The sequence below is a fragment of the Cyprinodon variegatus genome, unplaced genomic scaffold (genome assembly GCF_000732505.1).
Source record: "Cyprinodon variegatus isolate N-32 unplaced genomic scaffold, C_variegatus-1.0 Scaffold2274, whole genome shotgun sequence".
Lineage (NCBI taxonomy): Eukaryota > Metazoa > Chordata > Actinopteri > Cyprinodontiformes > Cyprinodontidae > Cyprinodon > Cyprinodon variegatus.
The window spans coordinates 19,653-34,984 of record NW_015152727.1 but is presented as its reverse complement, the minus strand read 5'-3'; the positions used below and the strand labels follow the sequence as shown (position 1 = coordinate 34,984).

Below are 15,332 nucleotides of genomic sequence, written 5' to 3'. Positions count from 1 at the left end.
TGTCTCCGAGCCGACTGTCAATCACAATTCAAAGCATTATGAAGGCATTATCATGGCCAACCTGTGCATGATGCTTTTTCAATAGAATTGTAAAAAAATATATAGATATATTTGCAAAAAAAATAAATAAATAAACCTCTTCTTTAAAGAAAAAAAAAGCAGCTACAACAAAGCATCCATTCATTCATTTCTTCTGCTTTATCCGGGGCTGGGTCGCAGAGGCAGCAGTCTAAGCAGTGGAAAGGTTTATAAGACCTTAGTCTTTCCTGACTTCACTTAAAATAATTTACCCAATTTAAAAGGTAAGAGTGGAAAATTGACATTTGTTTGCTTTAAATTCAGTTTTACTGAGCTCAGACTTTTCTCAATAAAATTAAGACATCGATTTGATGTGAAAAGCTGGTAGAGACGGACCTAATAAGACCAGCAGCAGTAGCTGCATAAGCTGCTTCCAAAGGGTATTGGCTTGAGACTGAATTGTACAACAGACTTTATTAGAATTATGCAAAAATTATCTATCGTTTTTCTATAAATTTAAACCTATTGTAACCCTTGTGTTGGTTTATCACATAAAATACCAAAAATATTTACCAGAGAAATGTTGTGGCTTTAATGTTAATTTTATATTGGATAAGCTCAAACGTTATTGACTCTTTTGGTTTGTATTGTTTACTCTAACTTAGTTTCCCACTGGAGTTTACTAAAACCGTATTTTAAAATGAAATAGAATAGAAGAATAACATAATAGTGAGTAGTTAAAAGATAAATAAAATACTGTACTGTAAAGTATTTTTAACAATATAAACATTTGCACCTGGAGAATAAATGACTACTAATATAAAGCTATGGACATTTTTACAGTAATGAAATTTGAAAATGGCAACATCAGAGATGTGCAAAATGACAGCAGCATGTTATTTAACTGACTAAGATAGAAACTGTGCAAAATCTGCATGAATGTGAAAACTTATTGAGGTTATTGCGAAGAGTGGTGGTTATAGGGTCTTACAGCTGCTGGGAGGAAGGATCTGTGATAACGCACCCTGGTGCATTTAGGGTGCAGCAGTCTGTCACTGAAGGAGCTCTCCACTTCTGCAACAGCTTCATGCTCGGGGTGGGAGACATTATCCAACAGAGCTGTTAATTTAATTAGGATCCTATTGTTTCCCACCTCCTGCACTGATTCCAGAGGGCATCCAATCACAGAGCTGGCATCCAATCACAGAGCTGGCCTTCCTGATCAGCTTATCCAGCTAGAGTTAGTGCTCCAACAGACAGCTCCAAAAAAGATGGCTGATGCCAAAACAGAGTCATAGAAGTTCTTTAGGAGCGCCCCCTTTTATCCTTTTATTTTAAGTCATATTCAAGTTTCCTTGCTGTTTATTGCTTGCAAACAAAGGAAAATATGCATCTATATTATTTCTTTTCATGTTCTTTACATAACAAGTTGCTTTTCTGCAGTTAAAATGTTTGCTTCCTTTTATTAGAATAATCAATCAAACCTTGACATTATTCTTGTGCAGTTTAATCAGAACATTTCACTTCCTACTAGATGTTTATGCTTATCCCTCCAGTGTAAACTATAGTAATGAGCAGTTCCCTCTGGCAGTTGCTCAAACACCAAGAGGCATTGTAGTCGGAGCGACAAGAAAAGTTTATTATAAAATATTTGTGGTGCCATTTTATTCTTTTCATCTGATAAAAGGAACTTGATAAAAGGAATTGCTTTGTGTTCATTTTGCCAAAACTGCAGCCTTTGTCAGCATCCAAGTAAAAAGCTTTGCAGTAAGTAATTTGGTATGTAGCTGATGGATCTGTGCCGTTTCACTGCTCTGAGGCAGAGTAGACCTTCTCTTTGAAGTTCTGATGGCTGTATCGCTTTCAGATCCTCTTTTAACCCATTTTTCAAACGTTGCACTTTCAAAGTCTGAAGGGGAGAAAATGTTGATACCAGATTTGTACTTAGAAACTCATGGTTTAACAAATAGTCTATTATGGCTTGCATTGTAACGTCCTGGTACAGGCGCACAGCATCTTCTACCAAACGCAACCAAGGGCAAAAGTACTTTTTTTTTTTTTTTGAGCATCTTTCTTTCGATTTACCCAATGTTTTTGAAGAATGTTTGGATTTGGCAAATAAAGGCTTCTAAATGTGAGTCCTCTCTGTTAACCCATTGCTTTGTTGTTGCCATCCTGCCGACCCACTCAGGCGTTATTCTCTCTGTTCACCAGAGCTTAAAATGCTCTTTGTTCACAGCTAAAATGAGCCCATAGCATCACAGTTACTCCACCATGCAAGAGCCTTTTTTCAAGCCTACATTTTTTGTTTGACATCAGATTAAACTTCTGTTTTTAAATGGCTCAGCTGTAGGCTCACCCATAATAAAACACTTACAGCGACAAAAATATTGACAATTTCACTGTTCTTTTTTGAGAATCAGTGTTTTAAAAGCTACTTAATTTAATGTTTACATCTACTCCTTGGTGCTTCGTTGTTTTTATATCAGGCAAATGCCTTTTTTTCTCTTCTGTGAACTTGATTTATTTTTCTACCTTTTTTATGGGACAGCACTAGTGTATTACCCAATGACCTGTCATTTGGCTGAAAAACGTTTCACCATATAAGCCTTTCATATTGGCTCATAATGAGGATTACTGATTAGAATTTAGTTTTTACCTATTTAAATAAGGACAATGGAGGTCCAGGTTTATATTGTAACCTTAACCCGATTTAAACCCTTAACCTTTAAAAATAGGTCAGCTTTACCACCAACTTTGCTTAGTTTGGCAGTGAGAGGAAAGGCTAAATCCCTTCTTCTAACAGCATCACCCTCAATGCCAGGATTGAAGTTCAGTGGAGATGTTGAAGGTTTTATCAGACATACTTTATGTTGATATGATTATCGCGATATATAGCTATTTAACTGCCAGCCCTAACCTGTTAAGTATAACAACATATATAACAGCTTTATTGGCTTCAGGAGCTTTTATCTTTATACTAAAAGTCCTCTTTACTTGTGCAGACATGTCCTCGGATGTCTGTGTGAAAGGTGCACAGAAAAAAAGGTTTTACAACCACATGTGTGATGTCTCTAACAAGAGCGATTATTCATACTGAACTGTTTTATTTGTGAAACCGAGCCGATGAAACTCGCTAGGCAAAAGCTGACAGCTTCACACTGCTTAGAGCAACTAGTCGCAAAGACCCACAACATCTCAGCTGCTCTGTTGGTCTCACTAACTGGTGCTCTGTGAGGGAAGAAATGGTGAAAGGTGCCAAATTACAATGAAAGTGTGGAAAATGAACGTATTTTTCGTGAGAAATGTAGGGATGGGTATGCTTGAATATGAAGACTGAAAAAAATGTTGGACTTTGTAAGTATGCAGGACTCTTTAATTTGTTTGTGCGGACCTCATGCATCTTTTAGTGATGTTTTCATAGTCTGACCAAAGCTTTGTTGCAGTAAAAATCATATTTGGGCCTAGCAAGCTCTCCTGGTTTATGTTTGTGATGGTAGGAGAGAAAAGGCCGTTTTTTCTGGTATCCTTATTGTTATGATATGGTCAACTTTTTAACTTTTTTGTTTTATTTTTTGCTCCTTTTTCCTTGATACTCTTTATGCATTAATGTAACGTTGTTTGTTAGAGTTCTGCTTGTTTGACATCTAAAAAGTGTTGCTCTGACTACATATATTAGCAGTTTAGGATGTTAGCTCTTTTCTTTTGGCTATTTCCTGTCTGATGAAAACCACTGGCACTTTATCCTCTTATTACTTTTTTAAGGAATACTTAAGAAATTGACGGCATTAAAGGTTCCCATGTATTCTGAGTAATTTGTAAGCACATTAAACGTACAAAAAGAGCTTTTATTAATGATAGATTTTCTCATCAAGGAAAATGTATTATTTGCATGTCATCCTCTCGAGATCAGCTATTTTTAATATTGTACAAATCAAAAACTGTTTACTCTAAACTGCACACAACCCCTATTATCTAAATTTTAGATGTGGCTAAAAGGAGTAAATGAAGCCGAGACCGAACCTGTTTATAGGATCATGAAGTAAAAATAAGTTTTAAGAGAGCAGGAGAACACGGGTTGTTTTTCACATCTCCTGATCTAATTTCATCCACGACTGTGATGTTATCCGCTCAAACCAAAGCATCATGACTAGGAAAGTAAAAACCGTCCTCCATGTTGAGTCTGATGGTTTTACAACATAATAATTTACGCCAAGTCATTATTGTCTCAACATCACATTCTTCCACAAGGCTAAGTGGTTGCTGTGGCATATGCTTAATGAATGGAAAAAAGCTATAAAATGTTAACAGCTGCCCAGTCCTAATCCTCTTGTCATTTACTTTCCTCTATCTTTCTCCCTCTCCATTTTCTTTCTTTTTTTTAGTTCTGTCCATTCAGGCCATTTCATTCCAGTTCACCAAGGAGCCCAAGTCCCAGGATGCTTTGCACGGCCGCAGCGCCATGCTGCGCTGCGAAGTCAGCGATCCGGCCAACATCACGTACATTTGGTTTAAAGACGACAGCCGTCTGAAAAACACAGAGAGGCGCTTTCAAGAGGGGAGCAACCTTAAGTTCATCTCGGTGGATCGACAGCTGGACGCAGGAAACTTCAGCTGCCGGGCGTCAAATTCTGCTACTGGAGAACTTCTGTTGTCCACCACGGCCTCCTTCAATATTAAATGTGAGTTTTTATTCTTTTAATATTGAATGCATTTAAATGAGGGAAATCTCAAATTTTTTTTAATTTACATTCTGTCATGTCTCTATTAGCTGGAAAACCTCCAGCACAGTCATATTTGAAAGCAAGCAGCAATTCTAAAGCCTTGTCAGCAGTTTTTAATTGGATTAAGATCTTTACTTTGACTGGACCATTATAGCAAAGTAATTTAGACTCTTCAATTAAAGCTCTGGTAATACATTTAGTTTTGTTGTCCTTTTGGTGAGGGAACCTTCTCCGTTTAGTTTAATCCATCTTCTAACCAGCTTCCTGTTCAGAGAAAAGCATCCCGCTGCATGATCCTACCACTACTGTGTCTCACCATGGGAATGATGTGATCTCTTAAGCCGGGCATACACTGTGCGTTTTTTTTCAGTCGTTGTGAGCAGCAGATTTATGTTCGGCCCGTAGCTCTCATGCGATCTATCTGCTTACACTTCACGACTAAATAGCACGTTGGACTCGGCTCCGCAGTGAGATGGAGCTGCTCTGACTCATCTATCCGGAAGCCAAACAAAAATAAGAGGAATATTAAGCTCACTAGAGTGAAACGCGCTGCCTTGGAAATTTGTGCAATTTTGTGCTAAAAGCCCTAAAAAGAAAAAGCGACAACGTATTTGGAAAAATGAATTGGCTGTAACCAATATGGCTACTACGGTCTGTCAATTTTACAGACAGAACTACATTTCACTCATTGCATCAATGCCACGCTTCTGTGTTTACAGAAGAATCCTTTTATTCGCGCATGCTCACTGAGTGATTTACCCCAGACGGTCGGGAGAAAATTAAACGTTTGATTTTCATGTTTTTTGATTTACATGTTTGGAAAAAATATAACATGTTTAATTTTCTCCTGACCTCATGATTCCTGATGGGGAAGTGGTCGGGAGAGGCTGATCGCCGCTGTACACCCTGTACACTACACGACGCACGATCAGGCTGAAAGTCGGCCCGAACGAAAGATTCTCGCAAGACTGGAAAATCGCCCTGAAAATCGAACAGTGTACGCCGGGCTTTAGCTGTTTTTGTGTTTGTTTGTTTTTTTCTGTTAACCACAAATGGCTTTCTCCACGATGGCCAGAAATCAAAATGTTGATCTCATCTCATCTGAGCATTTACTTCCACACATTTTCCATTTCCTCTGCATCTCGTACGAAATGCATAGTTTTAATGTGACAAAATGTAAAAAAAAAAAAAAAAAAAAAACATAAGATATGGACATTTCTGTAACGTATTTAATGGCACCCAGGTCAGCCTTTAGTGTCTGGTTTAAAAAAAAAAAACTGAACAAAAGCCAGCATATTAGATGACGGATTTTATGAGTTGGAGGAATGTTTCCACCTTGTTGCTTTTTTTTCTTTCTGGCTCCTTTTCTCTACTGGAAACTAGATACATGCGCCACCAACCATGTGTTTCTCGTTGCTTGTGTTTTCCTCCCTGTTGTGTAACACTGTCTTTTCCCATATACTTTCAAAAGCCTTTTGTCGAGAACTCACTGGCGAGTGCAACTTACCTCCTGGCTATATAATTATTTAGATTTGGTTCATTACTGCCCCTTTCTGCTCAGGCTCTTTCACTCTGCTGCTTTGTAAACTTTTTGTCCCGTTTTAGACAGGAGACACAGCAGCCTCTTAATTTAGTTTAACCTCATAACTGAACATGAGTGGCTCTCCTTGTTTCAGAAGATGCCAGGGGAATTGAACCAGGCTCTCTGTGGGATAAATAACACAGAGCCTTCGGGTACCAGTTGGTGCTGAAAAGCCTTTTGTTTGTTTGAATCTTTGTAGAGATGGCAGCAAAAGGGGATAAAAAAATGAAAACAGGATGAAAAATGTCTCCATCTGGAACGTGTTCTCCTCTTTGGTTACATTCAGATGGTTTCAGGAGGTTTTCCTTTGCAGTGATGATACTTGTTCAAAGACTGATTAAAGAAACAGATGCGAGTCCAGACCTCCCTCTCTTCGCATACTGGAGACGAACTGAAAGATTTTTTTTTCTTTTCTTTTGTTCTTTTTGAAGACCATCTTTAAATGCTTAGTTTTACTCAAAGAGACCAGAGAGGAGTGTCAGGTTTTGAATTTGAAGATGGCTGCAGCCATGTCAGACCTGCAGATCATCCATTGTGTCAATAAATGTCAACTGACTCACTGCCAGTGATTAAAACCTTAAAGGAACAAGTTAGACAGGAAGTGCCAGTTCTTCTTCAGAATAAACTGCATTTGTCTGTAAGGTTGTTTAACATTATTCCCACATGTTTAAAAGAAGTCTTTTTTTTTTTAATAAAAGGTTTTTATTTAGTTTATATAAAATCAGCTGTTTATTTTGCTACATGCTAAAGTTTAGAAGATCAAAGTGTCATAACGGTTAAAAACCACTAGGAAAACTCTTAACCCCACTTTGTTAAATATGCTTTCTCTGAAGGCCTGTAGGATGGCAGAAAAAAAGAACTGCAATGCTGTTGCTGGAAATTATGACAAGAATATTGATTCTGACACTTTCTCTCTTCTCTTCCTTTTTAATCATCACTATGTCGCCACCGCTAAGTAAGCTTTAGCATTCTGTCTAATGAAGATTAAGTCACATGAAGCCAAAGTAATGATTTACAGTGCTGTATCCCTGTACATGTAATGACTTGTTTGCAACTTGAACATCTTGGCCAGGACATCCTTCTGAAACAGATTTCAAAATCACAACGGATTTCTTACCTGGAAAAATTAAAGTTATAAATAAACATTTGCTTGCGGATACATCAGGAATTTCAGCTGCCCAAAATAATATCGATCTTTTAGTTCCTAGTATTGATTAAAAAAACAAAAAACAAAAACATTTTTACCTAAAAACAATGAGGGAAAATGGGTTAAATCTCCACCACCACTCTGGCAGATAGCGCTGTGGAGCCCTTTTGCTGTGCGGCACGATGCCATATCTCTAGTTTAGGCAAACACTGTGGAAGATGTGGACTGATTCAACCCCCAATCAACATGGATACTAAAATATCTAAATGATCAATATCTTCTGAATATATACAGAACTTGTTTTTTTTATTTATACATTTAATTTGATAGCTGGAAAAAATATGGCAATATAGTGATTAGTGTTGCATCCGATACCGATACCAGTATCGGATGGGGCCCTGATACTGCCCTAAAATGGTGGTATCGGTATTGGCGAGTACCAACAAATAGGGCACGATACCATTTTGAGAGCCATAAGTTTATTCAACTATTGTCACACATTCCAGGTAGGCAATAAAAAGTTTTACTGGATTCACTTTGTATTAGAATTTTTCCTGCTTCACAAAGGTAGGCAGCAGCTTGACAAAGCCATGATGGCAATTATTTTATATTATTATGGTATCGGTATTGGCCGATACTGCACAGCCAGGTATCAGGTATCTGTATCGGGGCCAAAAAATGGCATCGGCGCAACACTAATAGTGATATTGCAATATAGTGATAATAGCGCATTGTGACCCGAATCGTTTGCAACACCCATGCCAATACTCACCCCTTGTCCTTTGTGAGTGGTATGTTCTAAACAGCAATATTGTGATGACCATTTCACAGTTCTTAAAAATGTGTGACCTGTCAAATGCAGAAAATCTCTTGAACTTTAAATAACATAAATTGTTTCTTTTTTTTTCTTTCTTAGAGATGAAACTTTGCCCAAATGTTTTGTAGCTTAAAAAAAAAAAACACTATCAAAATCTCTGCATGCAATTTATCCACAATGAATCATTAGGATATTTTTACAGCACAAATTTAACACCCTCAGGATATACAGTTGATGTTTGATCTCTAATGAGATTATGAAAAGATATTTGATATATTATTTAAAAAAAAATTAAATGCACACCCTGCTGATTTCAGGGTTTAAATAATAGATATCTCTTAATTGTCATTTTGTCCCCTAATCAGAGGCGTTCAAGATGAGAAGTGTTTCTTTATAGTTAGTTTTTTTTCATATAGTTTTATCCAACTTTAGAGTAACAATAAATGTTTCCTATATGTGTAAAAGCTCTCTAGTTTATCACTTTTAGATGTTTTACATCAACTTCCTGATTTTTGTCCCACTTAACACACTTCCAAACGTGAGTTAAGTGGGACAAAATGTAGTTTTTTGACAAGAGATCTTAGTTTTAACTGGACTTTCTGCAGGACACCTTTAATATGCTTACATTTAATAGAATAGGAAAAGTATACTTTAGCTTAAGATATTTAATTTTAAGATACGTCTGTTTCCACAAAGTAAAGAGCGGTTTTTCTCCAGCTCACAGTGATGTCACGCTTAGGAAATAGCTGAAATGTTATGCTAACTTCAGCGGGTTTGCTCTTTGTTTTTATATGACTTGTTGATCATTTCCATGCTGTTCTAATTGGTTTTGTGTTTATGGACAAAACTGACAGAAATTATACATTCCATTGTTTCATAAACATGACAATGAGAAAATTGATCAGCAACATTTTCAGCTGTTTGAATGCAGCGAGCAGAGAGGTTGAGATCACGCAGACGGGAAGCTATATTGGCCGTTCCAGTTTCTCTTTAACTCTCAATGTAATTTTAAAAGGTGAAAAAAAAGAGCAAATTTATATTTGTTATATCAGCAAATATTATATGCAAAGCCTGACCATCATTCTGAAATGAGGGCATGTTAAATTAAGATGAAGTGATTTGAAGAAATTGGCTTTTCAACCCAGCTTACATCCCATCACTATTCATACCATGAATAAGAAGTTAAAATTTAATCAGGGCCCTATTATAAAAATGCTTTGATTAGACGTGTGCAAAATTAATGTGAAGAATCGGTGCTAAATTTATAAAAGTACTGCTTTTTTTGGTTTGTAAAGAAAATGGTGTTCACTAATAGTTTTTTTTTGTAATTGTCAAGGTTTATAGAAGCATTCAGTGGCATTCGGTTAAAAATATCTAGATTTTTTTTTTTTCTGCAGATTCTTTTCAGCAATATCCTTTAACAAGCTTTATTAAAACTTGTTATTGATGACGGTTATCAGGCCTTTTCTTTTTGCTCTTACACATATATGAAAGGGAAGAAGATTTTTTCCCCCATATTACTGGAAAAATTCCCAATAAATTAAAATATTTGTTTTTTAAAAAATTGTTCTGGGTGTTCCAGGAAAAGATAAATTTGAAAGAATGTAGTAAAATACAGGAATCCCTTTTAAGCGAGTCATGTCTTTATGCTACAAGTTGCCATCATCTCTGTGGGAGGATCCAACCATGTTTTGACAGAGTGTGCCATATTTACACAACATGCATTAATCGGACGATGAAACCCTGTACAGCTTTAATGTTTGTCCCCCTTTGCTTTTCTCCTTCATGAGCATTCACTGATGCGTATGCAAGTTTGCGTGCATGGCAGTGAATGTAGGTTGTAAGGAGAGGTGGGGGTGCTCCGCCTGCACTGTATCTGGACCTGAAGCGCTGCCCATCCCCCACCGAGGAGTGAGAGTTAATTCATCTCCCCTTCATTGGTGGGTGGGCTATTCCTGGGGGTAGAAATGATCCCCCCCTCTGTTTTCTCTAATAGAGGTTTTAGCCCCCGTCCTCAACCCTTTTGTTCTGTTCGGTCACCGGCTCCTTTCTGTCAGAACCACATTAGTTGTTCCTCCAGGCAAAACTTTGCGTGCGTCTCTGACAGGATGCTGGCCAAAACTGAAATAATGTGAGCAATCAGATGCTTTTTTAGGTTCAAATCTGAAAGTGCATCCCTGTTTACACATGAGGGCATCTTCTTTGCTTTGGACACGCAGCAAATGTTCTTAACCTTAATTTTACAAGCAGAATCAACCATTGCAGCTCCACCTTTCCGCCTCCTATCAGACTTTATAGATCTTGATGATGGTTTTTACTCCCTGCATTCCCTCAGCTCTACATGAGGATTTCTGTCACACACAGCTGATAAAATCAGATCCTTCTGAACAGCTGGTTAAGATTACTCAGGCTGCGTTAATGTTTACAGTATAAGAACACACATATGGCTCTGTCAGTCAAATCCTCCCATTTCCTCTCAAGGTAACAACGTTCACACAGTGTTTTACTGTTGCAGAGACCCTTTGCCATGGCAACAAATCACCTCTTTGAATAAAAGTAGCCCTTATTCAACTGAATGCTGACCTATGAATGAGTGACGCATCGGCCTCACAGATATCCCATGTAGATGCCGCTTCCTGTTCTGCCTTCCAACATAATAATTATACACCCCTAATTATGGCGTTAGCAGGCAGGCCCGCTCCAACAGTTAGTCAAGCATTCTGAGAGGATTACAAGGATAAAAAAAAAAAAAAAGATTATGAAAGAGTACCTTCTGTTTGCAGATGACAGCTGAAGAAATTTGAGCTGTGAATGGAGCTTTGCTGGGGGTTGGAGGGATATGTGACATAAAGTGACCTGCAATGAAACAACGTTGGTGCCAAAATTGTTGAGACAAAATGAGACCTAGAGTGTAAAATGCCAATTGAATGTTAATCAGAAATTCTTAGAGGTGTTAAATGTGCTTTTTTTTGTTGAGAAGAGAAAGTTTTACAACTGGTTGGAAAGAATTTAATCTGTTGGATGAAGATTTAATCAGAAACTAGAAAAGAGGGCAAAGCTGATAGTGGGATGCTAAAAAGACACTTGGAGCTTTAATAGTAAAAAAAACGTCTTGCTGCAATAAGAATATACTCAAGAATTCATTTAATTCCTCCTTTCAATGGCAACTCACTCCTTCCAGTTAAATACCATGTGCTTCTTTACCCTGTCACAAAAAATCCTAGTAAATACGTACCAGTTTACAAGGCATAACGGGCTAGAAATACTTCTGCTGGGCACTCAATAGTTATTCTCAAGAGATCTTTTTCTTTCATCCAGTCTTTTTTTTCTTCAAATAATTTCTGCTTCCCACTGTCTTGTCTCTGATTCCCTTTCTCATCCCTCTTGCTTTCATTGCACCAATAACAGGCCTGTCTAAGTGTTTGGCCCCGGGTCCTAGTAGCAGAGTTATCCTCCTCCCTCTCAGAAAGTTGTCAAAGCTGTTGACCTTGGACAAGAAACACAACCAATTGCTATCTTGAAGCATTGTTATAATTTGAGTACATCTGCAGGCGTGTTTATGGGCAGAGCATCATTATCTGTGTATCACTCCCCACAAACACGTCTGTACACAAACCGCTCATCTCTCACACCTTAAACGACACATGTTGGAGAGCAGAGCGAGCGTGCTCACACCGTTACTGGGCATCTGCTTTGAGAAGGCTCTAATGAGCAGCGACTGGCTCAGTCACAGAGGTAAACAACAGGAATGGAGGCCTTGTTACCGTAGAGCCGGTTTGCTATGATACCTCAGGGTGCAGAGCTTTGCCAAGTTGGACTGTAATTCTTTCTGATAGGTCTTCCTCTAACGCCCCATCTGACCTCAGAGGGGAGCTTTTCCTTCCTCTCCTTTGCTGTCTCAGGTTGGCTCATGCCATGCATATTTCATAGATGATCCCAGCGTACCATCAAGCCACTGGCCGTAGGAATGAATCTGAACTCCAGTGGAATGTGATGCATAAAAACATGCTCAGTGTGCATGCACAAGAACTCTAACAGAGTCGTGATTATACAACACCACAGCATATAGAGTTGCCATTTTTCATGCTTCTACTTAAGGGCATAAATAACATTTAGCTACTGTCTGCACTTGCTGGAAGATGTAAATATTTGTACAGTAAGCGAAGCGCAGAGGGGGAAATCCAGCTAGGTGGGATTGTATTTTGTTTGGGACCAAAAGAGAAGACTTCTTTGTTGTTCAGTCTGCTTCACTCAGGCTTAAACATATAGATTATTTGCTTGCACTAAAAATTGTAATGTGATGGTCTTGCATATATTTTATTAAAGCGGTCCTTTGCAAAGGAGGTATTGCACATTGATATGCAGTTAGGCAATCAAACACTGTAATTTGGCATGCTATTGATACTGTTTGCATATTTTTGCAATCGTTAATTTTCAATTTCTTTATTATTTGCACATTAAAAGAAATAAAATAACTCAAATAACTTAAAAATATTGTGAAATTGTGTTTTATTTGAGTGCATTTCATGTTTAGATTGAAAAGCACAAGCGACCTTTTCATGTTAATAAATGGTTTCATGCCTTTTAATTATTTGGCAAATTTTACTCCCATGCTATCGAAAAGTGAGACATTTTAGTATTTTGAAAACTCTAAATGCAATTATATGTATTTGATAAATTGCCCATCTACAGTTTGAATTAATTGCATGTTTTTCTTAGATTTTAAAGTGAAAACAGATTCATTTGGTGGCTTACACATATTTAGAAAAGTATTTTTTTTTTTTTTGTGAGGTATTCTCTCTCTTGGGTTTTCCACGGTGCAGTAAATGCAACTAAGCAAAAATAATAAGCTGTCTATGTTTATTTTTTTGTTTTATTTTCTTTCTCGATAAATTGAATAGTTTTTTTTTTTACATTGCGCTTCCTTAATTTGCTTTAAATATTACCGTATTGGTCTGTTTTTCACTCAGATTGATATAACCTTTGTGTTATTTTAGTTTCTTGTTACAACTCTAGGTTTACTAGAGGAAAATACTTTTTTTATTTGATAAGGAGATGAGAGCTCTGGTGCCCGATGAGAATCACAGTCGGTCCTCGTTGGACATGAATGGGAGAGGATACTTGACTAGATCGCTGCCTTGAGTTTTGCATGCTTGATATAAATAGGCCAGTGGACTGGGTCATCTTTTCCACTGTGCATTTAATTTATAACGTTTTTATTCCCCTTGCCTACATTTTATTCTTTGCAACAAATGACTTCACCATCTTTAGCTCCTTTTTTCTTTCCTTTCCCCTCTTTTTCCATCACTTGAGCACAGCTAATCAAGTTTACATCCTTTCCTTCTGTGCATTTGCTGGAACATTATCTCCAACGTTCTGTAGAAGTCCAGACTTGCTTTATCAGGAAGTTTTTATGATTTTATTTAATTTTCCGAGTCTCAAATCTTTTCAAAGTTTTCATTCACGTTCAGATGATATATTTCTTTTTGTCTAGTTGCTTGCGTTCACCTTAACAGCCTCGGTTAAAGCCCATCTCACTCTGCAGAGAGCAGCGGTACGCTGATGTAAACAGAACTAGAGCTGTTGTTGCTCGCTGCCGTGCCTCTAGTTGTCTTGGTGATAATGTTTCCCATTTTGCTCATTGCTGTTGCTTCCATTTGTGTCGAAGCGTTTCCTGTGTTAACAGATGATAGATTGACCACTTTATACATTTTTTTTCTCCTTCTGGACTCAGCTCTTTGTTTTTCTTTGCAGGGCTGGAAAGCGGTGGTGTGACTTTGAAGGAGCCGGTTTCTGATGGGGAAATTGAGAGCTCTACCACGGTCACATTACGCTGCCACATCGATGGACACCCACGGTAAGCCTTCCCTTCCACAGCAGGTATCTAAAATGAAGAACATGTCTCACCTTTTTCTCCTGACCTCACCTGTGGACCCTCTGCCCTCGTTCCCCTTTAGGCCAACCTGCCAGTGGTTCAAAGATGGAGTGAAGCTGACTGAAAGCAGCCATCAGATCAACAACAAAGAGAGAACTCTGACCATTCAGAGCGCCAGTCTGGACGACAGCGGCCTTTACTACTGCTGTGCCAAAAACGCAGCTGGACACGTCTGCAGCAACCACAACTTCACCCTCACTATCATAGGTGCATATGTTAATTCTCATATAGATTATATTTTAGACATTTTGCACTAAAAAACAAAATTAGAGCATTAACTACTAATCTCAAAGATATTACGTTTCAAGGCTGTGGAAGCCAGAAATTATGTTATTTAGAAGGGTCAAGCATAAACCAAGCTTAACTGTCAATCATGGCTGCTCCAGCATTGCCAGAAATGCCCAGTGAGTTTGTTTTTATCTTTATTTTTCTAAAGGAAATAATGGTCCACTGTTTCCAGAATTGTTTTAAATCATCCCATATTAGTGACTCTAAAATGGACCCTGACTTGAACCTCTCCCCAAAGCTCCATGTTATTTTAGAGCCATTCAGAGATGCAAAAAAAAAGAAATGGAAAGCCAGACTGTTCTACTTTATAGGTAAAATGCTGAATTCATAGCTTCCTCAGTTTTCAGGCCCAATTTTGACTGGCAGCATGATTTTCCTTTTCTGAAGTATTTTTTAGGTTTTGTCTTTAAGCCTACTTCATGTTGGAAGAAAGGTGCTGCTTAAAAAAACAGGCCTGGTTTTTGTAGGTTAATGAAACAAAAAAAATGTTTATTTCCCATGTTGCCTGGTTGGTTTGATGGTTATTTACTTCCATTAATTCATAGAATGGTGGTTTGAAAACTGCTTTTTATGTATTCACACAGGATATCATTTTCTGGTATTAAGTTTATTTTGATCAGAATTATTCACGTTTAATGGAGTAAAAATGAAAAAAATGAAAAAGGACGCCTTAATGTCTTTTTATTATGAATTTATTTTAAATCCATTAATAGGTAAGGGGTTTGGTTAAAAGAAATCCAAGAAAATCACATGTTCAAACGTGTAAGACCAAATATAATCACACATTATATGAAATTATGTTAAAAGAGAAAATATAAAAC

General features: G+C 37.6%; 1 protein-coding gene across 1 annotated transcript in view; it reads left to right on the top strand.

Annotated features, from left to right (window-relative positions):
* Positions 1-4,386: 4,386 nt before the first annotated feature.
* Positions 4,387-15,332, top strand: part of LOC107080743 (inactive tyrosine-protein kinase 7-like) — a gene marked incomplete at its 3' end in the record, with an annotated part of 29,870 nt that continues 18,924 nt past the window's right edge. The window contains exons 1-3 of the mRNA XM_015368950.1: positions 4,387-4,700; positions 14,043-14,145; positions 14,246-14,430. Of these exons, the coding sequence (XP_015224436.1) occupies positions 4,481-4,700; positions 14,043-14,145; positions 14,246-14,430 (508 nt within the window). The remainder of the gene's footprint in view (positions 4,701-14,042; positions 14,146-14,245; positions 14,431-15,332) is intronic.